Source organism: Felis catus, chromosome A3, assembly GCF_018350175.1.
Source record: "Felis catus isolate Fca126 chromosome A3, F.catus_Fca126_mat1.0, whole genome shotgun sequence".
Taxonomy (NCBI): domain Eukaryota; kingdom Metazoa; phylum Chordata; class Mammalia; order Carnivora; family Felidae; genus Felis; species Felis catus.
In genome coordinates, this window is record NC_058370.1 from 46,340,558 (window position 1) to 46,365,238 (window position 24,681).

The following is a 24,681-nucleotide window of genomic DNA, read 5'->3' on the forward strand; positions in this document are numbered from 1 at the left end:
GAGCAATGTAAAATTAATTTCTTTGCAGAGGTGTTAATCCAGAAAATAAACTCTTGCTTTTGCTTATTTTCAGGGATATCCCAGAGAAGGAAGGAAATACCCTTTGCCACCACCCTCAGGAAGATACAGTTGGAATTAGGCTTTTGTAAAGCTTTCCCAAATCCTTTCATCGTTCTACAATTTTATGCTATTTGTGGAAAGATTTCTTTCTCAAGTAGTAGTTTTTAATAAAACTACAGTACTTTGTGTATTTCTTTTAACTGTGTATATTTCTACTGATCTGATCTCACTGTTTATGTTGCTTTCCAAAGATGTGTGTTGCATAATACAGTGGATCTGAATTTATTATTGCTTGTAAAACACATTTGATGGAATAGGAATACTGGTTTTTTCATTATGGTTAAAAATCAAACCAGCTGTGGATTTTAAAACACAGTGTATTCTAGATCATCTGAGATCCATGCTGATTTTTAATGCACAAGAATTAGGTATGAACTCTTGAGTTGGAACCCTCAACCAACTAGAGTATATATTGTTCAGTATTTCTTTGGAAACATTTCATTAATGTACTTGTCTTATGAAAATTTCTGAACTTTAGTAAAAAAAAAAAAAAAAAAAAAACCTCTGGTCTCCTGTGTCCTTATTCTTTTATAGTTTTTAAACATTGAAAATCTTGGCCAAATGTTTTTTTTTTTAAGTCATTTTTTTCAGAAAACTATTTCTATAATTAGATGTCAAAAGAAAACCAATGTAGCAAGAAAACCCAGCTATCTCCTATATTAATAAGTATGTCAGCTATTGATTTGACTATACCTTCTCTGTGAGAATAAGTTAACATACATTTTATAAACTTCATGTAGACTTGTACTCCAGTTTTAAGGACTTGTTTTAAATCTTTAAGGTGAAAAGTTTAATTCATAGCTAATTAGTCTGTACTCCTTAGCATGTTTTTTACGTTATAATAGATTTGTTTTCACTCATTTTTTTTCTTGCTACTTAGCACACTGTTATTACTCCTTATATTTATGCTTGCATTTCACACATGGCACTTGCACATGCGTTTTCACTTGTTTGCCAGGACAAATTTACACACACACACACACACGCGCGCGCGCGTGCGCGTGCCCGCTTGTTGCTTTGTTTCCATTTGCCTGTTCTAGCCTAAGATTGTAGAAAAAGGCTTCTCTTTGACCTTCTGACTTAGGACATTTTTGCTTTAATATTTCAGCTAAGGCACACTTGTTACTCTTAGCCTATGTGGAAAAAAGGCCACCTTAACCTTGAATAGGAAGTTATTTTGAAGCTATTGAGTTCTTTGCTGGTGATGGGTGAATAGAGTAGGGTCCTTTATTGTTGAGACAAAGCATCTCTCTGCTGGGCATTAACAACACAACTATTGTATATTAACCTTCACAATACATTAAAGTGATAACACCTTCTGTTAAACGTCTCTATCTTCCAAATACTACAAATGAATAGCCATCTAAATCAAGTATTGCATATTCCAAAGGAGCCCATACAAATGACTTCCTGTCTGTAGCTTTATAGACACCCCAAACGCACACTTTGACAGAACCTGTATTTTCTCAGATCTTTTAGATTTTAATTTTAAGCTATCATGAGCTTGTCTATAAAGTAATTGTTTTTGCTTGGCCTTTCAATTATGTGTAACTGTTAAGTTTGAAAACGAACGTTTAGAGTATTTTGAAGACATTTAAGCAAAAAAGCCTAATGGAAAAGCTGTGCCTGCCTCCTAGATTCCCTCTTAGAGGTTTGGTGCCCCGCAGCACACCTGCCAGCCAGCTGAACCCTCACTTAGCGGGCCTTCTCCGTTCCTTCACCCTTGCTACCTCTTCTCCCTTACTCTTCCTCTCCTTCCCACGTCTGAATCTGCCAGAAAAAAATGCATTCTATTCAACAAGTGTAAACGCTTTTTAGAACTTCAAATAGAATATTTAAAGCTATAAACATTCCCTCCACATTCAGGCATAAAAATAGTTAATGGGCCAGATTTCAATAATTAATTATATTACCTTTAAGACACAGTAATTCAGGGTCTAATATTAAAGATGCTTAAAATCTTGGAACATGAAAACAGAGTGACTTTATTGTGGCGCTAAGGGCCCTTAATGCGCAGTTGTCTAACCTTTAAAGATCAAATGAGGTGATGCACGTTAAAATACAAAGCAGTCTACAAACTATTAGCCATTTGGCGTTACAAAGGCAAATTGGGTGTAATGAGCGAGAGGTTAATGTTCTTGCCAGGGCGCGGGGCGTCTGGACCGGCGGGGGTGCGGCTGATGGTTCCAAGCTCCGGTGTTCCCCCAGGCGCGTTGGAGGTCGGGCGCACCTCCGACCGCGTCGAGGGCCCCGGGGCGCGGCGACGTCGCAGCCAGACGGGGATAGAGGCGACGCCCGGGAGCCGCGGACCTGGCGTGGCGGGAACAGACGCGCCGCTTCTCCGAGGCAAGGTCCCCCAGACCCACGGGGCACTGGCGGGCGGGGGAACGCTCGGCCCTCGGCGCACGTGGGGGTCGCGCCTGGTGCCCACCCGCTCCTCTCGGCTCTCGCGGCCCCGCCCGCCGGAGTCCCCAGTCCCGCCACTCTCCGGCCCGCCTCCCCTCCCCCGCAAGCCGCCGTTTCAAGCAGGGCGGGCACGGGAAAGTTCAGACCCCCGACCCGCAGGGTGGCCTGTGTGTCGCGGCCCCCGCCTGGCCCAAAGCGGACCATTGCAGCAGCAGCAGCAGCCGCCCTCGGTTCCTGGAGGCGGCGCCGAAGCTTCCCCAACCAGCTCGTTTCGCCGTCTCGGCTCAGTGCACGAATGCAAATACCGGGCCCGTGAAGAGATGATGGAAATCTTCTTCCAAAGCTGCAGTTTTAAGTTCTAAGTCTGAACATAACCGAAGTGAGCTAAACTTAGAAATCTAAAATTTAGACGTTGTCTGATGAGTCAACACTCCCCATTCCAGACGGCAGAAAGCTGGCTGGTTCCGTCCGGCTAGTCCGGTACCTCTTCCCGACCGCCCCAGAGGATCATGGAGCTGAGATCCCGCCACACTGTTCCTGGCGATCGACTGTCCTACTATTACTGACCAGGAAAAAAGTCAACCAACAATAAAATGACAACCGCCCGTTCTCGATGGATTTTTCCTCCACGCAGCGTAACGTTAACTGCTCGTGTGGTTTCAAATTTCGTATTTATGGAATGAGGGCCAAAAGAGAACATGGTATGATTTTTGTATTTGAAATGGGAATAGAGCTATTCACTACTGCAAAATAACTCTAAGTTTGCACAACTTAGAGTTAGGCAGTATTAGTGGTTAAACCTTTATTAGAAGTCACTTAAACAATGACTGAAATAGAGGTTACAAGGGATTTTAAAAAATAGTCTTTCATTCAGTTTTGGGTACACATTTTATCCAATTGCAGATAAATATATAAAGCAAAAACAGTGAAACCAAAAAAACTCTCCCAGAAGCTTCCACTACGTCCCAACTTTAAAATAATAAAAGTAATCTTGAAATTACAAAATTATCTCAATACTTACTAGGGAGAGGGAATTCCTGAAGGGATGTGAATGCAATTCCCATCTGCCATTTTCTCTGAATCTTCTCCAGATGTTCACCAGTTTCACTAGCAGTAAAAGGCTATTCCAAAAAAAATTTTTTTAATAAAATGTTTCCTAACTCTCTGTCTCATTGGGTTTGGACATGGGAAGTAGCAGCATTTTAAAAAAACTGGACTGAAATAGTTAACATACAGGGGTTTGTCCTCACACGTTAGTGTTACATTAAACAGTTGGGCAACATCATTTATGCTTTGAACAAATGAAATTTGTCTTGCCACTACATAATGCATTATTTTATGCACAAACTGATATCTAACAATGCAGTCCGTGGGTCTTTATGTGATTGTGGTTCACAAATTTATTCCAAAAGTCTTTCTAAATCAGTATTCAATGCAGCTAACAAAGCAACTCTTTGGAAGGTGCTTGCACTTAGTGAACAGGATTCTCTGATTTGCTTTAAATTGAAAGTAAACAACTGATAGCAGGATGGAGTTTGAACACAACATCTGTGTTGATAAAAGTCTGATTGACTACTTGTTCTGACCATTAGGTTTTAATTCTGAGCAAAGCCTTAAATAGGAGACAACTGGGTTACACCCTCCACGAGTTCCATATACAAAACACCCTTCCTGTGTCCTTTAACACTGCACTGTCACACACCCAGTGGTTCAATTTGCATCCCGACACAGATTACAAAAAAAGTACCTGCAATCCCTGCTGTTCCTTTCTGAAACTTTGATTCTGGGTTTTTGTTTCCGTGTGTCAACTGGAAAAGATAAATTTGTTGTACAACCCCAAAACATTTTTTAAAAATACCACATCTGCAGTTAGCGTTTCTGGAACCAAGTTTTGCTGTGGCCTCTGCTAAACTTTAAGGGGGCTTTGTTCCACTCAGACCCTGCGCGGGCCCTCCCTTTTGGTTGTGAAGACACTTATCCTCCTCTTCAGTTAATGAGTTTCACCTAGTCTGGCCATTTGTGTTGTTATAAAAGATCTGCAAAGCACTAATTGCAAAAGAAGGAAAAAAAGCTCTTGCTTTGCGTTAGTCAGAATGTGGAATTCTTTAGCAAAAACATTTTCTATTTTAATGTTCCAAGAACCAAACCCTATCCTAATTTCAGGATGTGCACACATAAACTCAGTGCATTTCTGGGTGTAGAACGTCAAGCCATCTGCAGCAGTTAGTTCTGGCAGTGGTTCCCTTACTATTGAGAGCAATGCTGAAAGGAAAAAGATACGCCTACAGCAAATACACTTTCAGAAAATACTGTATAAAGAAGGCAGTTTTTTCTTTTCGATTCAGAGTTCACTTAGTCTAAGAGACTCTTTGCTCTAGAAATAAATTACATCAAGGGAAAAAACTGTCCATGAAGATTTATTTTCTTTGTTACTTGGAGCCTTTAGTCCATAAGCTATTATTGTTAAGTATTGGGCTGTAAAATATATATACATATTGCAAATCTTGTGGACTTTTGGGACATGTTTTCTGGAAGTAAAATTTCAAAATTCTGGTACTACTGTGAGGAAACCAAATCAATATAAACAAACATTTCGAAACTTGGCACATCAAAAATAGTTGTTAGCTTGGCAAACATTTTAAAAGTTAATTCAATTAATATGCAAAAGCCCAAATTGGGAGAATTTTCTGTAGGTGTGACTGCACCATTTTCATAGTTTATTTTCTGCTCAAATTATTTTTTATGTAAAATGTTTTCAAAAAATTAGTTCTTTTCCAAAAATGCATTCCCAGACTTTTGATAAAGGCTGATCCCCTTGTTTCTTCAGTGGTTGCTTTTTCCCCTCTGTCAAAGGGACTGGAGTTTGATGATTACTATTACTTATTATGTAAAATACAGTTTAAAGAAAGTGCATGTTTAATTTCTAAAACACCTTCCATAGGATTCACTTTGCACATTCAAAAAAAACACCTGAACAATGAAGTGAAATGAAATGTTTCAGCCTCAAACTAATTCTAAAACTTCAAATGTATAGGAGTTTTAGGGTCTTTGGCAACCATTTGTTTATCATTTATAAATCATGCTTTATCCATGTTATAATTTTCATTCATTTTATATAAACTAAAGTCCTTCAGCTTGCTTTTGGTGTTTTTACTCCAATACCAGTTATTTAAATTGTGAGTAAACTGAGCTGCACTGTCATGTGATGCCAAAAAGTGAAAAAAAAAAAAAAAAAAACCAAACCAAAATAAAACCTGTACAACGTAGTGAAAAAGAAATGACCACTTGACTTTTACAAAAAAAATACTTCGGATTCTTTTAAGTTATATTTAAATATCCATTTGAAACATAGGAAATATAAATTGGCATATTAAAGAGTAAATACATTATTTGTACAATAAAACACCAACAAGATCGGTGTGCAACCCCTATTAAGTTCGAGATGTGGGAAGATTGTAAATATTTCTTATTCTTTACATTCTGATTACAATTCAATAAATCACTTTATTCTCCTTGACATGCTTTGAAACATAGATTAATTGATGTGAATTTTAGCAAATTTGCTTGCTTGTTCTAGTATTCTGGTAAGGTATTCAAATTCAGACAAGCAAATAATTTAAAGAAAATAATTTGTCTATGAAAGGATAGCGTGCATTTATTTTATCAGTTGATCTGTGAGACCAGATTTCACATAAAAAGTAGTTTGCAACCCTTCTTTCTTATAATGAGCTGCAATCTTACGGAAGGAAATATCCTCTTTCAGGGTAATATAGAAACACTAATTCGCCAAATAACGATTAAAACATTCTAAAATCAGCATTAAATTTAAAAAGCTGTTATCAATGCATATAAGCAATGTTTTGATTTTTATTTCATTTCTGTATTACCTAAATGGCAATGATTCCCCTGCAATAATGTTGCTATGTGCATGATCCACCTTGAGCTACAATTTACTTTCAATCAAACATTAATGAAATTGCACTTAAGGGGGAGGCCTTTGAAAATTAATCTCTCAACTTCCACTCCAAAAAAGCATTCATTGTTAAAGCTGGGTTGGTTTTTAGAGCTACAAACACCAACAACGTTTCCTACTTTTAAAACTCTTGAGAGCTTTGGTTAGGAACGTGGTGTATGTAGACACAGCCAGCTTTCGAATAATTTAGGAACTTCTGGAAAGAAGAAATCACCACTTCAGTCTCCTGGCGTAGTATTATTCAATTCCAGGGCCGTCGCGGTCCCCCAACCCCCAGCGGAGAGGTCCAGAGCGTGCCCCTCTCCATGACCTATTCGTTAGTTTTTGATAGTCGCGTACACAAGGGTCCGATTCGGTGTGTTTTCCCCATCCGTTCTCGAAGTTCCTTGCACAACCTCCGCGCCGCAGGCAGGACCCCAACCCGGGGCGCCCGCGCGGTCACCACGTCCTGCCATAGAGCAGGTTGGCGCCGAGCACGCCGCCGCCGTAGTCCCCTGCCGCCGCGTCCAGGGCCGCCAGACCGCCTCCCGGGCCGTGCAGCGCTGGCGGGCTGGGCGACAGCTCTTCGAGCTCGGGCGCCGGCGTCGGGGCCGGCGGCTGCGGTCCGGCCTGGCCGGGTGTCGGAGTGCCGGCACCGTTCTGGCACGGCTTGCCGTCCTTGACCAGCACGGGCACCGCCACGCGGCGCGGGGACGGTGGCGGCGGCGGTGGCGGCCCCAGGCCGCCCTCCTGCTGCAGCTGCTGCGCCGCCTTGTCCTTGGCCTGCCGCTTCATCTTGTAGCGGTGGTTCTGGAACCAGATCTTGACCTGCGTGGGCGTCAGGTGGATCATGCTGGCCAGGTGCTCGCGCTCGGGCGCCGACAGGTACTTCTGCTGCTTGAAGCGCCGCTCCAGCTCATAGACCTGCGCTTGCGAGAAGAGCACGCGGCGCTTCCTTCGCGGCGCCGCCGCCGCCGCGTGCAACGGCGCCAAGGTCTTGGCTGCGTCCGCGATGCCCGTCAGCGACCCCATGCCGGCCACGTTCACGCCCGCGGATGGCCCCATGAACCTGGAGACTGGGGAAGGGCCCGAGGGGAAGCCCTGTGAGCGCCAGGCCCGCGGGGAGCCCGCTCCCGCCGCCGCCCCGCGCTCTTCACACCGCGCCGGCCGCGACGCCCGCGGGACCCCGGGTGGGTCCCGGCACCCTCCGCGCGCCCAGGGTCCCAGTGCCCCCCGCCGGGTCCCACGACACACCCCCCCACCCCCCGCCCGCGCGCCCCCGGCTGGGTCCCAGCACCCTCCGCGCGCCCGGCGGCCCAGGGCCCCGCGCCGGGTCCCCGGACCCCCGCCCCGCGCGCCCCCGGCCGGGAGCCCAGCACCCCCAGCCACGCGCGCGCGACCTGGGCGGTGACAGGCAAAGCCCGCGCCGTCCGCCTGCCCTCAGTCCCCGCGCTGCCCGCCCCGCTCACTTGACGAGTAGCGCGGGTCCGGGTTGGCGCCGTACCAGCCGGTGGCCGCGGCGGCCGCGCCGCCCCGCATGCCGTCGGTGTAGGCGGGCAGCTCGCCCACGTTGCCCAGGCCGCCGTTGCAGTAGCCGCCCATGGCGCCGTGCGGGAACTGCGAGACGCCCGGCGGCATGTGGTAGGTGGCGGCCGCTGCGGCCGCGGCCGCCGCCGCCGCCGCCGCTGCCGCCGCGTTGTGGCCCGCCATGGCGTGCGGCGGCTGCATGCCCGCCACCGCCGCCGCCTGCGAGGAGGGGCCGAGCGGCGGCGCGCGGTAGGCGGCGGCGGCCGCGGCCCCCAGGGGCGCCCCCAGGCCGGGCGGCGCGCCGTCCATGGCGCCGCCGAACTTCTTGTAGGTCTCCTCGATGGGGCTCAGGATGTCGGACACGGAGAAGGGCGTCGTGTGCTTGGGGCTCAACGACATGGCTCGGCGGACGGCCAGGTAGGGGTGCCCGGGGCGGGCGCGGGCGGGACGCGGCGGCCGCTCGTCGCCGCCACCCCGGCTGCGGCGGTAGCGCCTGTGACGAGGAGTCGGCGGCGCGGCGAACCCCGGAGCCGCGGGATCTGGGGTTTATTTTAGTCCGCCGCCAGGTTTACGACAGACTCGGGGGGCGGAGCAACATCCCAAACGAGCAAACAATGGTCATTGACATCTTTTTCTCTACCCTCCACCCCCTGTAATGGAGGCAAAAAAGGTAAAGGGGGCAGTTGGGTGTTTCTTGAGAACATCACCCCCCTTTGCTTTCTCCATCCTTCCCGACTGGATCCCCGGCAGTTACCCCAGCCCTCGAGCACCAGAAATAGAAAACTCTGAGGTCGGCGTCCAGGCTTGACGTCGAGGACTCGGCGCTTCTTTCCATCCAGACCGCAGTTTTCCAAAAGGGACTTTGTAGCAAAGTCCGGTATATTTGGACAGCGGCGATGTGGTGCTGAGTTGGAGGGGGGTGTGCAGGGCTCTCTTGGTCCTCCCCGGTGACCAGCCTCTCATTTGCGCCATCATCTAAAGTGTTAAAAAAAAAAAAAAAAAAGAAAAAGAAAAAGGCTCTTGGGTCCCACCATAAGAGCGCATAAAGAGATGAGGTACAATGACCACCCTCTGCCTTTGTAAGGCTTCTAATTTATGCATCTTTAGACCCTTAAGCGTCATTTTGCGGGTAACCAAACAGGCACTTCTAAATTAGCTCCAAGTAGCCAAATCCAAAGAAGAGAGAAAACATGCACACAGAGACACCCACAAATACACAGATGCTAACTTGTAAGTATTCTGTTTTTATCTGTGGGGATGGAGGTTGGATAAGAGGAAGAGTACATTTTTATTTCTTGGGCTGTTTCGTCTTCAATTTGCACATGTAAAGTTCATCACAGTTTTCTTTCCCTTTGCTGTTGCTGCTGCTTTCTTCCTTCTCCTCTCCCTCCCGCTTTCCCTCTCTGGCTGTCAAGTAAATATCCAACTTAGGGTTTATTCTCCTATCACTACCATGATCAAAGGAAAAAAAAAAAAAACCTTGAAAACCTAAATATTTCTAGTTGTTTGAAAGGGGTCTTTTTGTTGTTGTCAGAAAATACATAACCTCTTCAAGGAATATGAAGTGGATACAGAAACCAGGTAAAAATGATAGTTTCTTTTGAAAAATATGAAACCATAGATAAACTGATTTAAGAAAAAAAAAAAACAACTTTGTCAGTCTTTAATTTGCAAATTTACCTGCAGAGCAAAGAACTTAGTCTAAGTTCTCTCCACCAAATGCTGAACATGGCAAAGAATAAGACAAAAGAAGTGTGTAAAGCATATTGTCTAAATTTTGAAAACAACCTTGCAGTTAAAAAAAAATGAAAATGGGGAGATGAAGATACAGTTTTTAAGTTTTCCTGGATACTGGTGGGGCAAGAGAAAGGAAAACAAGGAATATGCTTTCTTAAGCCAGATTTTATTGTTTAAGAAGAAGAAAAAGATGTGTGAAAATGATTCCAGTTTAACCTAAGGGTACATGTCTCGAAGGCAAGGACAGTGCTACCTATTCCTTTTCCTGTTTGGCTTCAGCCCTTTGGTTGGAATGTCTTCCATAGCTTTGCTCTTATTGTTTTAATCTTTGTTTTGTTCATTTCAGTGAGTTTTGCAAAGAATCTGCCCTCTGTGGGGCTAAGGGGTATGGGGAGGGATCAGTATGGTCATCTATGAGGACAAAGTGTCAACCAGGCAAGTGTGTAGAGTAGTATTTTAAAATACTAAAAGAAGGAAAGGCGAAGTTACATGAATTGTTTGCAGTTGTCAGTTAATTGACTTGGCAAGATCAGTATTGCTACAATTTAACATGATGTTACTTTCACAGACTTTTACAGGCCTTTCCTGAACATGAAACACTTGGGCTAGGTCTTCATCCTCACCTGCACTGGAATTGCCTATTAATTTTTTTAAATTAGTGACACACAAAGAAGCATTTACATATGTACTTGTGATTGCTGGAATCCTGAAAACTGCAGTTTGGCTTTTAAATTCTGGTTTAATTCAAATAGTATTGTTTACTTGTATTCGCTTAAATAAAAAATAGAAAGTCTTTCATTTCAAACTTTTCTCAGCAACAACGAGGTAAGTAAAAATATTTGTGTTAGGGCATCTATGGATTTAAAAAGTCTGTTGTGAACCATTATATTTTATTTTTCAAGTTCAAACATGTCTCAGAAATGAAACCTAGTGTCATAATGTTCATGTTGATTAGTTACCTACTTGAAAAAGTGTTTAAGACTTTTTTCCAGATAATTATTATTTACTCTTTGTTCACGCTGTATACTTCACCTTGTGTAGTTTGTTATAGAACCACAGGATAGCAGTTCACATCTAGTTGTTGCTTATTTTGTTTTTCAACTGTATTTGTTCCTACTACGGGTTCATTTACATATGGAAGGCTCCTATTTTTAAACAACAACAACAACAAAAAAAAAAACACCACTTTATCCTGTCTGGAGGCTCTCTGCTGAGAGTTACTTTCTGGCTGCTGGGGAACTTGATGCCCTGAATATTACTCCTTCACTAGAAGTCAGTAGTTGTGGGGTAAAAAAAATCCATAATCTTTAACATTTCTCTTTCTCAATTATTTGTGTCTCATTTTAGAAATTATGTACTTTTATGCTAGAAACACTATTTGGATATATGCAGATGATTCTGAAAGTAGATGTAGTCTGGAGGATGTATATGTACATTCATATACAGACACAGATTAAAACAGTCCAACTGATACTCCATTAAAGCTTTTCATCAAATTCACTTCATCCGATTATTGTCTGCCTAAGTTATGTATGGAAATTTATACTCGGTAGATTCTTAAATACTATTGACTAAATTGGATTTCACAGGAAATGTATTTTTAAGGAATTTTTTTTGGGGGGGGGGATTTTTCTTTCCTTAAAAACAATGCTGGCACACAGGGCAGCGGCGGGGGGTGGGGGTGGGAAGCAAATACCACCAAAGGGAATACAGTGAAAAGAGAGGGCCCTCCCATTCCTCTGCTCTAGCCTCTCACTTTCTTTTTTCAGATGCATTGTTACCTGTTTCTCCTGGGGTAGTCTGTACAATTTGAAGCATACGACCATTTACACACTAGAGGTAGCATGTTCTGTATGGTTTGGTACCTTGTCTTTTTCATAGTTTAGGTTTTTGTAATTTTACAGATCCCATTTAACACTGGCAACTTGATAAATGGGTTGTGGCAGAGATAGAAAATTTTCTGGACAGAAAGTTTAAGATCTCTTGGCTTCTTGACAAAAATGTGGCATTTGTTGAAAATCTCTGATGTGTCCATTACCCTTAGGGCCAAAGATATTTGGGAAAAAAAAAATCTGAAGTAGAAGCCTTTTCCAAATTTGGGATTTGCTCTTGTCAGATAGAAGCTCAGAGAAAGGGGCCTGCGAGATGTTGAGAAACCGTCTGATATATCCAGCCAGTACTTAAAGGGAAATGTGTTTTTTCTAGGTTGTTGCTTTTCTGTCTAGCAAGTAGATTTCTAATGTGTCCCAAATTTCCTTATAAAGACAGACTGTGTTTGAAAATGTAACTTTTGCTTGACATTCAAGAAGATAAGTGACTTTTAGAAATGAGACACTTGCATTTGTGATTAGTTTAAAATAATTGTGAAATAATTTGGTTAATAGAATGCCTGTTTTGTGGAGGTAACTTTAAAATGCCATCCTTGCAGTTGGGAAGGAATAAAGAAACATGTCAAGATAGTACTTTGTAGCAAAATTTGAGGTTATAAAGAGGAAACAAAACAGATAAAACATAAAAGTTTTTAAAAATTATTTTAAATTTTTTTCTGAGGTACCTGACTGGCTCAGTCGGTGAAGCATAGGACTCTTGATCTCAGGGTTGTAAGTTAGAGCCCCACAGTGGGTGTAGAGATTACTTAAAAATAAAATCTTGAAAAGTGCTGATTTCATCAATTTCTGAAATTTGGTCCTCATTTCTTTTTAATCATAAAAATCTTTTGTTTTAAATGTTCATTTCAATTATTTTCAATCTTTTATGATAACTTTATACTTGGATTTGTGCAACTTTGTTGCTTCTCTCCCCCTTTCCCAACGGGGTACCACAGAGGTAGGATTTTGCAGTACCTGTGTGTCTGCCTGCCATGCTTCCCTCTCCGAATCCTCAGCCCATCTCTCCACAGTACACAGAAATGCAGCTTGGGAGCTCGACCCTAGGGCTGAGGAGAAATGGTAACCTCTCTCTGGGAGAACAAGAGGAAGAAATTAGAGAACTTGACACCCCTCACCTCATCCCTACAGTCACCCTTTCATATTTGCTTCACCAAATGCAAACTCTGCAATTAAAAATACCTTGAGTTACTCTTTGAGATTCATATATTTAAAAAAAATTTTTTTTAACGTTTATTTATTTTTGAGACAGAGAGAGACAGAGCATGAACGGGGGAGGGGCAGAGAGAGAGGGAGACACAGAATCGGAAGAGGCTCCAGGCTCTGAGCCATCAGCCCAGAGCCCAATGCGGGGCTCAAACTCACGGACCGCAAGATCGTGACCTGAGCTGAAGTCGGAAGCTTAACCGACTGAGCCACCCAGGCGCCCAGAGATTCAGATATTTTAGATTGAAGATAGTTTTCTGACCAATGAATATATTTTAAATTAAGATGATTATTAATACAATGTGAGAATGAACGGTAGGTGTTAAAGATATTACTGTTGAAATAATCATAATAAGGAGGTCCGGTTAAATGATTCCTAAAAAGCAAAAACTAGAAGCCTCCCTTCCTAGGGTCAAGATGTACAACAAGGTTTTATAGTAACAGAGAATAACATTAGGCTACCCAGGGATGTAAACACATGAAAATTGACTAGAATGTCATAACTCTCTTACCCTAGGATTTTGAGCTTGAGCTAGAAATTTGAATTTTTGTGTGTTTAAAAAAATATTTTAGAGTAAGTAATAAAATACTAGATCAGGGAAACAATGGCAATATTGAAATATATTTTTTATTTCTGAAAAACAAGCTTACTTAGAATGTATCATGCTTACATAGAATGTTTAAGACCTTTTGGAATATAATAGCATTTCCATTGCACAATACCTTTGACATATTTTCACATGTTTTGGAATGTCATTAAATAGCTTTTTTTTTTTATAGGAAAAAAGAATCCTTTGAATTTTAGGCAAAACCACATTTCTATTTATTATTTTGTAGGAGGAGCTAGTCATTATAAAGATTTAACCCTATCTCTACACATACCTCATTAGTGACTATATATATCTTTTTAAAAAATATGCACTTTTATAACTTTTCTCTCATATGCTCTCAGTTCTTCCATATCTAAGGAACTCAGTGAATTTAATGTAAAATCTCTTACAGCAAATCTCATTAAAGGTGTATGTCACCTTACATTTATAAATTGAATTGTAATTATAAAGGAAGATATCAGTCTTTACACTTAAGTCAGGTAATTAGGTTATTTGTTGCCATCACTTGAAGGAGAAATTCCAATTTTTGATATTTTAATAAATGGTTTATTTGTTGCATTTATTAATAGAGTTTTACAAAATACATTTTAGAAAAAGTAACTATGACAGTAATATAATTTGAGAATAATCTGCCCAATTTTGTCCTGTGTCCTGCTAATGATGAGCTATTTGACAGATAGTTGTATGTGTCTGCATTCTAGGCTAGTGTTTGCTTCATAAATCAATATGAATTTGGGTAGATTTTAAACAACTTAATTATTGGTTCAGTAATTTGCTTTTAAAATATATATAAATAATTTCATTAATCTACTTTATCCAAACATTGAATGCCATAAAGAGAACTGAGTGATAAAGTTTGTGATGTAAACGAATAATGGAATCTGACTCTTCAGTAAACCTAGTATTTGTTAAGTTCTGGAAAATGAAGTACAGCACTAAATTTAAAATGTAGTTTGATTTACCACACAGGGAGTGACAATAGTTAAGATTGCAAAGGTCATTCAGACTGGTTTCAAACAGAACTAGAAATAATAGAAGTTTTACAAAAGTGCTACAAGCTACAAACTGTTGGAATTCGGTGAAAAATGCCAAATAAGAATTGCTTGAGAAAATCAGTACCAGTTTGAGTGAAAGCAACTTACTGATATATGGTATAATATATAATTATCTAATAGAAGAAATAGATTACTCAAAATCTCTTCCAAAATAAAAAGCATATATATCCAAAAAAAAAAAAGTTTAAAAAACAAAACTAACTTGGGGCACCTGGGTGGCTCAGTTGGTTGAGTGTCCAACTTCTGCTCAGGTCATCTCACAATTCACGAGTTGGAGCCGTGTGTCAGGCTCTGTGCTGACAGCTCAGAGCCTGGACCCTGCTTCACATTCTGTCTCCCTCTCTGCCCCTCCCCCGCTCAAGCTCTGTCTCTCTCTTTCTCTCAAAAATGAATAAACGTTAAAAAATAATAATTAAAAAAAACCCTAACTTAACCATAAGAATAAATGGCAAACTTCAATGGCTGAAACATTTTTTTAAAATTACACAGTATAAAGAAAGGAAGTTTAAAATTGAGCTTATAATCGTTTAAAGTTCACTTTTTAATGGCATAAATAAATCTTGAACTGTGAAGAGTATGTTAAGGCTGAATGTTGTGCATAGCACAACACATTGTGTTTATGCCGTTATAAAATATTCTGAAAGATCTGAATAAAACTTTCACATATGGCATTTTATTTTTCTGTAAGTTGTCCGGTATGTGCAGTGATTTTTTCTATAGTTAATTCTCTTAAATGTAATATTTCTTTAGAATAATCGGTGTAGTGCATATATGATTGAGCTGCCATTGTGGACATAATTGATGGCAGACTGCCTTGATGCAGCTCTTATGAACAATTTACGGAGATTAAAAGGGTGATGGAAATGGTGGCTTAGGAATTGCTTTCTAAAGACACTGGAGGATCGAAAAGAAACCTGGGGTTTCCAATGCCCTCTGAAATCATTTTCACATAAAACCCTGGTTTAGTAGGTATAAGTGTGGTATAAGTGCTCTGCTCATGAAAAATAATATTTATGTGGGAAAAAGAGATTATTTGGTCATGGATCTTAAATGAACAAATTGGAGTGTCTATTCTATACCAATTTCAAAAGGGGGAAACAGAATATTCTGTATATTCGGTATTCCATGTGGGGTTGCCTTTCGCTTCTTGGCAATTAATGAATATATGTAAATACAAAAATCAAACACTTTTCATAGTCAAAGTCTAATCATGAATAGTCCTTAGCTTTCTTCCACATATAAATTGCCATATTTCTATGTGTTCAAGGAGTAAGTGGTAGCTCTTACATAGATATTTTGACACAGAGACTGAGGAGGAATTAATTATATGATGCAAAAGAGAAAAGCTTAATTATACATTTATTCTTCCTCTACATTGATTCATAAAGGATATGAGGCAGTTTATAAATAAATAGATTTATGTACTTTTAACATTTAGTGGGACTCTGAACTTCATAAATAAAGATCCTATAAGAGAAGGAAGTTAAGATCTAGGTGAAAAAAAAACAACTATATAGTCCATGAAGCCTACTATGTTCCTACAGTTGAACTTCCCACTTGTCTCTAAGCTTCCTAACAGCCAATTTAAAAAGCCTGTTTCCACTCTTTTTATTTTTAGGGGAAAAAAAAACCCTGTTTCCTCTAACACTTCACTTAGAAATTCCTCATGGGGTGGGGGGTTCACATAGGGAGCATAAAGTACTTAATAGTTCCGTAACAGATAGAGTTATTATTCCCTAAGGTTAGCTCATTATGGTGGCCATGCCTAAAAATTTGAGCCTGCAACACCAATCAGTTTAATTAAGGCAACTCTGAAGGGTGGGAGCAAAATAATATGGTCCAGATATGCAGCCTTCTGATATTCCAGAAACGAATTCCATATGTTCAAAGAAGACCTCCTAAAAGCCACCACAGTGTTCAACAGTTTGGTATTAGAAAGCTCTTACACTGAGGCTAAGTTACTGTGATTTATACAAATTGTACCTACTTCAGTCTTCTCATGCCAAATTCTGTCTAGCCTTTTCCTGTAAAGCCCTCTAAATATAAGAAGGTATATTATTATGATATTATCTTATGTTTTCTTCTTTTCATACAAAAATAACCCCCAGAACAAAAATATCTGGAATGGACACACACAACTGTATTAGCCAATAATTTGTCAAGTGATTACTATATGTTGAAGAGTATCCTGACTGCTTTAGAAAATTGGGAAGAGAGTCCCTCTGATACCAGAAAGCAGAAACTTATTCTTGGCATATGTATCTAGATCTTGAAACAGTACTTTTAAATTATATGTACATTATGTATTTATTATTTTAAGTTATATGTACATATGTGTATGTTTATGTACATGTGAATATATATGTGTGTTTATGGATGGCTGTGTGTATGAAAATACATGTCAAGTTCTAAACAATTGACTTACTAATGAACTTTTTAGAGTATAGCCCATTTGTAGGGTGGGGATAAGGCTAATATATTAAAACTCACTAACATTTATTAATCTTTTGCCAGTGTGCTAGGCACGTTTAGGTGTTTATTTCATGTAACAGTTACAATAGAAGAGAACTTAAAGTGTGATTGACATTGGCAGTGAATTCAAATGAAAAAATATTTTGAAAAGGAGTGGGGAAAGAGATATCAAAGAAAATTGTTTATATGCTTTCCAGCATCTCTACAAGGTTGATGGATCAGAATTTATGCAATATTTGAGTAGCTATTGTTAATGAGACTATTCTTACATTGTTAGACTATTTTGATGGCTATCTAGAAAAGTTTACAAACTTACTATTCAACTTGATGTTTGTTTTGTATACATTTTCTCTATAAAGAGAGCAGAAAGTTTGGAAGCTTTAAGTGACTATAAGTAGGGTTTGTAATAGAGCAGTGATAAAAGGTGTTTCTTTCCTATACTTACTACAGAATAAAGTAATTTCCTTAGAAAAATTAGCAGTATAATTTCTCAGATTATAGTGAATTGTAAATATTTGATTTGCAAATTACAGGCATTAATTATTGATATCAGCTTAGTATTAAAATTATTAAAGGAACAAATAGAAGCTTGCTGCCAGACAAACTGAAAATAATATGTACGTATATAGAGCAATTCTGTCCAATAGAGATGCAATGTGGGCCACACATATAATTTTAAACTTTCTAATAGCTACATTAAATAAAGTAAAAATAAACAGGTGAGGTTAAATAAAAGTACATCTTATTTAACCCAGCATATACAAATGTCCTTTCAATAACCAACATAAAAATTACTGAGTTTTTAGTCACTAAATCTTTGTAATTTTACACTATGGAACGTATACACATATTTCTTTATGTGTCTAGACCTTATGTTCATACTTTAAAAAGATATAATGGTTATTATCACATATATATTCATTTCCTTTCTTCATTCAATTATATTTTATTTCACTTTCCACATCAGTACCTATACATATGTTCCTTGTCAGTACAAATATATGCTTTTATGGCATTGCACATAGATGTTCATTCCTTCTAATGATCATATCATATTCTGTGATACGGTTTTACTATACATTTCATCAGCCCCTGTTAATGAGTTTAGCCTCTTCTCACCTCTCCTCTCTCTGTTCCCTCTCTTCCTCCTCTCTTCTCTCCCCACCCCTTTCCATTACAAACAGTGCTGCAGTGAACACACATGCAGATCTTTGTGTACCGGTACAAATATTTCTGCAGGCTATATTTCTAGAAGTGAAATTGGATCAGAGGTAAGTTTATTATATAATTGACTTACTAATGAACTTTTTAGAATATAGCCCATTTATAAGGTGGGGATAAGGCTAATAATACACCTACCATTTTGGAAGGTGTTGTAATTGCCCACCTGGGTGGCTCAGTCAGTTAAGCGTCCAACTTAGGCTCAGGTCACGATTTCATGGTTCATGGGTTCGAGCCCCGCATCAGGCTCTGTGCTGACCGCTCAGAGCCTGGAGCCTGCTTCAGATTCAGATTCTGTGTCTCCGTCTCTCTCTGCCCCTCCCCTGCTCAGTGCTCTGTCTCTCTCTCAAAAGTAAACATTAAAAAAGTTTTTTTTTTTTTTAAAGAAAAGAAATTACCCTCCAAAAAGTCATCTCAGTTTACCTATCAGCAGTGTATGGTGTACTTACTCCTTTCTCCCTGCATCTCTCACCAGCACTAGATAATCATTAATTTTTTTTACCAATCTAGTTTTACATACATAATTTAGTATCTCTTTATTGTTATTTTTACTAAAGTACTACAGTTTATTTAAAAAACAAGAAAATTTGCCAAGAAATATATAAAGTGTGAAGGGAAAAGTCCCCTGAAATACATCCAGGGATACCCACTCTTAAATAAGTATTCGAGCTTAAAATTTTAGCTTACAACTCTAATATATTTGCATTTTTCTCCTTGTTATGTTTCTTTGAGGGGGTATATGGCATAATACAAAATGATTATGCTTTAGAATTAGATTTCAGTTGAATCTTACTGTAATCCAAACTGTAAAATTTGGTTGCAAACTTTACTTGACCATTCCGAACTCAATTTTCTCATGTGTAAAAATGTGAAGGTTAACTTAAATGTGTTTAAGTAATAGATGGAATCACCTCTCAGTTCCATAAAATATTCACCTTATTGCTTTCTTTTGCTCTGCTTTCTTAGAACAAGAAAAGGACATATTTCCTAAAATACTATGTTTTTTTGCAGCAGTTAGAAACCCACAATATGTCAAAGAAGATAACTGAGAAGTAACATTAGTATAGAAATGGATTTGGATGTGTGGAAAGATTTATTCCTTTGAGGACTGAGTGTTACCATCCTCCAGCACCTCCCCTTCACTTATTAATCTCTTCTTTTCCATGACGTCCTACAGCCAAAGTGTTAAATAATATTATCTTCTCTTTTGGGAAAACATGAATCTTCAGGCACAAAAGAAATACCTTTCTGTTCCAGAAAATTATCTGGATAATCCTGGAATCAACCAAACTGAAAAGTTTCTTATGCAGATAATTTCCCTTTGGGTAGTTCTATGTCAAGGTGGAAACATCTGGAAGGTTATGTCTAAAAAACCCTCAATGGGAACTCTCCAGTACAACAAATGGTATACTACTAAAGGATACCTCTGTAACTAGAACAATATTTTGCAAGTAAGTTTATTCCAGTATTGTTTGGCTGCTAAACTAACAACTACAGAATCTTTGTCTGGAGACGGAATGGCTTTTAGCCCTTTTCCACACATACATGAATATGTGCTTTATCCACTCAGTCCCTTATCCAATAAACATTTGAAAATTGCCCACCACATGCTAAGCTATAGATAACAAAGAAGAAGACAGGACAGGTTCTGTGCTCAATGAAGTCCTGTGGTAGGAGCAGGGAAGGGTGAAGGAGAGAGAGTGATAAGTGAGCAACATTTACAATTTATTTTTTATTTTAAAGTGCTTTGGTAGTTATGCATAAGGGGCTATGAAATTACAAAGGAGGAGCCCCTAACTCAGTCTGAGGAGAGGAAAAGGGTTGTGGAAAATCAAGGAAGATTACCTGGCTGAAGTGATATATGGGATGAACTTTATAGATCAGTGAGTTAGAAGGTAGAAATGGTATTCCAGGAAGAAGAGCATGTTTGAAGAGGCATTTTAAGTCAATGAACATTTAGTGAATGTCTGCCACGTCACCACATGTGAAGCCATCTCCATTATCCACCATTAGCAGTTGTAGACCTGTCAACTTAGTTTAAAAAAAATACATAGCCCCATGTAGAAATTCATTCCACTAATTTGCATTTAAACCCATATTGTATTATTCACAACTATTTTTGGATTCAGATTATAGGAACCTACCTTGAAGTAGCTTATGTGAAGAGGGGGATTTATTTGAATGATACTGGAGTTAGTTTCATAGGCCAGAGAAGGATAGGCATGCAGCTGGGTGTAAGAAATGGAACCAGAAACTTAAATGTCACTAGCACACTCATTCCCCGATATCTTTCTGCATGTTGGTGGTGTTTCTCCTACTGTAGATCAGTTTCCTCTATGTGGCAAGAAATGGCCAGTAACAGTTCTGGGTCTCCTGTTCTGTGGTTCCTTTCTCAGAGTCATTTCTACTTTAATTCTAATGTTGGCTTAGAGTGCTTGTCCACTTTGGCCACAATTCTAATAGGCAGCTACCACAAGAACTATCAGGTTCAAAATATGTGTGTGTTTGAGAGGAGGATAGAGAACAGCTCCCAACTGGAGGAAGGGGCAAAATAATAGGCAAAACAAAACCTAGCCACCAAAACTTTATGTCGAATCCAACAGATTTTATCCAGTACCTTTTTTTCGACTTCTGTGCTACGGCTGGTGCTGCTGACTATCGTCACTTTGGGAGAAACTTGCTTAGTTTCTGGTACTGCTTCCCCTTTGACCTCATGCTCATTCTGTGATTCCTATACTGACTCTATCTCCTCTTCACACCCCTCACAACTGAAAAACTGTTCAAACCCAGTCCTTGATATTCTGATTAGCAGATCTCAAACTTTGATGGGTGGATTCTCAAGCTGGTTGCTGCCACCACTTTTTCTGAATATTCAGCAGGGAGAAGAAGAGTACAATAGCTCTGCACTTCTCTTCCAGTTTACCAGACATCTTACCACCAGCTCAAATCTCTGTTCATCTTATGGGTAAAGGGAAGTAAAAAGCCAGTCTTTTAAAGGAGGACTGGATTCCCCGGCTTTACATTCAGAAAATCCATTGTTCTTATAGCACTAGCAATATCTCTCTGTAGATGACTATTTCCTAACCATCCTACTTCCAGAATACATCTTGGGATGTAGTCAGCCAGTCTTATTATCCTGTGGATATTCCAAGGATAGTCCTGCCTCCTAACAATCCACATAACCATTCACACATCATGGCCCAGCTTAAATTGTCTCTTCCATAAAGACTTTATGGCCACTCCAGCCCTCTTGATCTCTGTACTGATGCCCTACTCCAACTTACAGTTCCTAGTGCACAATTAGATTTATCAATTACATTTATTGTCTTTGTTGTTATTTTGTCATTGTTGGAGAATATTATTTGGAAAGAGCTGGATTCTTTTTTAAAAAACTAAATATATTTGACACAAAACATTGTATTAGTTTTGGGTATACAACATAATGATTTGATATATGTATATATTGTGAAATGATTACCACAATAAGTTTACTTAACCTACACCACTGCACATAGTTACACATTTTTTTTTTGTGATGAGAACATTTAATCTCATCTTAATCAACTCTCAAATATATAACACAGTATTGTTAACTATAGTCACTATTCTGTAAATTACACCCCCAGGACTTATGTATCTTATAACTGGACCTTTGACCACCTGTGTTTATTCCCCCCATGCCCCCCACCCTTGGCAACCACCAATCTGTTCTCTGTATCTATGAGTTTGGGTTTTGTTTGTTTGTTTTAGACTTCATGTGTGAGATCATGCAGTATTTCACTTAGCATAATGCCCTCAAAATCCATCCATGTGTTGCAAATGGTGGTATTTCCTTATTTGTTATGGCTGAATAAAATTCTATTGTATATATACATGTTTATATATGGAAATATATATATATATATATATATATATATATATATATATGTAATTTCCTTTATCCATTCATCTGTTAATGGGCACTTAGGTTGTTCCCATGTCTTGACTATTGTAAATAATGGGGCAGTGAACATGCAAAACTAATTATCTTTTCAAGATAGTGATTTTATTTCCTTTGGGTAAATACCCAGAAGTAGAATTGCTGGATCATATAATAATTATATTTTTAATTTTCTGAAGAACCTCATACTATTTTCCATAGTGGCTGCACCATTTGTACTTCCTCCAACAGTGCACAAGGCTTCCCTTTTCTCCATGTCCTTGCCAGCACTTGTTATTTCTTGTCTTTTGATAATAGCCATTCTAACAGGTGTGAGGTGATATCTCAGTGTGGTTTGATTTGCATTCTCCTGATGATGTTGAGCACCTTTTCATGCAACTTATACACAAAGGATTAATATTGCCACTATAAAAGTGCCTTCAAACAAGTAAGTCAATAGAGAATGGATAATTTACAAAATAAATAACACAAATGACTAATAACCACCTGAAAAGGTGCTCATTCCCCAGTAGTATTTAGAAACCTCCAAATTAAAAAGGCTATGAAAAGCCACTTCTCTCTCCCAGAAAGATTTACATTCTATCTAGAATTTGGAGAATTCCAAATAGGACCACAAAGGCACATTATGGATGAGAATATGTTGGACGAGGACACACACACACACTCACACACATATTCTATCCTTATGGTAGCATAATTTGTAGTATTATAAATAATATGAATTCCCATCAACAGGAAAATGCCAGGTAGTCACTGAAAAGAGTGGGGGAGGGCAGCATTCAGCTGCATTCATAGCCGTGAACAGATATCCGTGATTTTGCGAGTTGCAAAACCATACACTATAATCCCATTTTGTTAAAAAAAAAAAAAAAAGAGGGAAAGAAAGAAAATAAGAAAAAAAGAATCATGTATTTAAATATACACTTAAAACTTCATCAATCTGTGGGGCGCCTGGGTGGCTCAGTCGGTTGAGCGTCCGACTTTAGCTCAGGTCACGATCTCGCGGACTTTAGCTCAGGTCACGATCTCGCGGTCCGTGAGTTCGAGCCCCGCGTCAGGCTCTGGGCTGCTGGCTCAGAGCCTGGAGCCTGCTTCCGATTCTGTGTCTCCCTCTCTCTCTGCCCCTCCCCCGTTCATGCTCTGTCTCTCTCTGTCTCAAAAATAAATAAATGTTAAAAAAAATTAAAAAAAAAAAACAACTCCATCAATCTGTTTATATGCCTGAAACATTTGGAAGGAGGCACACCAAACAGTTACACAGAATTACTCCTAGGGAGCAGAAGTAGGAGAAATAGAGTAAGGAATTTTCACTTTTAAACATGGCTGCAATTTTTTTTTAATGTTTATTTATTTTTGTGAGAGAGAGAGAGAGCGTAAGCAGGGGACAGGCAGAGAAAGAGGGAGGCACAGAAACCTAAACAGGCTCCAAACTCTGAGCTGTCAGCACAGAGCCCGACTCTGAGTTTAAATCCATGAACTGCGAGATCATGACCTGAGCCGAAGTCAGACGCTTAACCGACTGAGCCACCCAGGCTCCCCAACTTGGCTGTAATTGTTAAGATTACCTGTTTTTAATATATTAATCTTCTTTCTCCAATTAGTTAACTCTTTGGTTCCAGATAATATCATCTCTTCCTCGTAGCACTTACCACAGTGCTGATTATATAAACTTGACTCCACTCTTTCTTGCTTACATGTTTCTGATTAGTAGTGTGCTGTATTTTTTATCCCTACTCCTCTATAATAACCTTAGCCCTATTCCCTTCTAGCTGTTTGTCTTTGGTTTTCTACAGTTTTCTGTTTGTCTTTGGTTTTCTACAGTTTGAATATTATATGCCTAGGTGTAGATTTTTTCAGTATTTATCTTACTTGGTGTTACTTCAGCTTCCTGGATCTTTAGTTTGTGTCTGCCATTAATTTTGGAACATTCTTGGCCATTATTATTTCAAGTATTTCTTCTACTGTGTTCTCTTATGTCTTCTTCCTTTGGTATTCCAATTATGTGTATGTTATATATTTTTAAATTGTCCAACAATTCTTAGATACTTTTGTCTTTTTCATTCTTTTTTTTTCTTTTTATATTTCAATTTGGGAAGCTTCTATTGACACTTCTTCAAGCCCACTGAGTGGTTTTGATTTCTAGTATTTCCTTTTGATTCTTAGAGTTTCCATCTCTATGCTTCTCTTACCCTTGCATTCTCGTTTATTGTGCATTTTTCTCCCTTAGATCTCTTAACATATTTATCACAGTTATTCTAAAGTCCCTGTCTGGTAAAAAATCTGTGCCATGTCTGAGTTTGATTCTGATGCTCATTCTGTTTCTTCAGACTGTGCTTCTTCTTGCCTTTTAACATGGCTTTTAGTTTTTTTGTTGTTGAAAGTCAAACATTATGTGTTAGGCAATAGTAATTGTTAAATAGGCTTTTAGTGTAAGATGTTAATGTTAATCTGGCTAAGATTTGGGCTCTGTTTAATATTTTCTGTAACTATAGATGCTGGGGGCTTCAAATTTCTCTAGTGTCCTTGCTTTTGTCTCTCCTGTTGTTTT

The 24,681-nt window shown here is 39.5% G+C and overlaps 2 protein-coding genes across 4 annotated transcripts in view; one reads left to right on the forward strand and one right to left on the reverse strand.

The window, feature by feature from the left end:
* Window positions 1-621, forward strand: part of XRN2 (5'-3' exoribonuclease 2) — a 78,699-nt gene extending 78,078 nt beyond the window's left edge. For all 3 annotated transcript variants that reach the window (XM_045053935.1, XM_045053936.1, XM_011280982.4), the window contains one exon: window positions 74-621. In XM_045053935.1, the coding sequence (XP_044909870.1) occupies window positions 74-139 (66 nt within the window). In that variant the 3' untranslated portion in view covers window positions 140-621. The remainder of the gene's footprint in view (window positions 1-73) is intronic.
* Window positions 622-5,830: 5,209 nt separating this feature from the next.
* On the reverse strand, window positions 5,831-8,540 carry NKX2-4 (NK2 homeobox 4). Its single transcript, XM_023250915.2, has 2 exons — window positions 7,948-8,540; window positions 5,831-7,554 (listed from the first exon to the last, which is right to left on the reverse strand). The coding sequence occupies exons 1-2, from the start codon at window positions 8,402-8,404 to the stop codon at window positions 6,938-6,940; spliced, it is 1,074 nt and encodes a 357-aa protein (XP_023106683.2). The 5' UTR covers window positions 8,405-8,540; the 3' UTR covers window positions 5,831-6,937.
* Window positions 8,541-24,681: the final 16,141 nt, after the last annotated feature.

Bases quoted from the DNA above. Each gene is read 5' to 3' on its own strand.
- NKX2-4 (XM_023250915.2), bottom strand. From the start codon at position 8,404: ATGTCGTTGAGCCCCAAGCACACGACGCCCTTCTCCGTGTCCGACATC. The intron at 7,555-7,947 runs GTGAGCGGGGCG...GCCCTTCCCCAG, and splicing joins GGACCCGCGCTACTCGTCAA to TCTCCAGGTTCATGGGGCCA.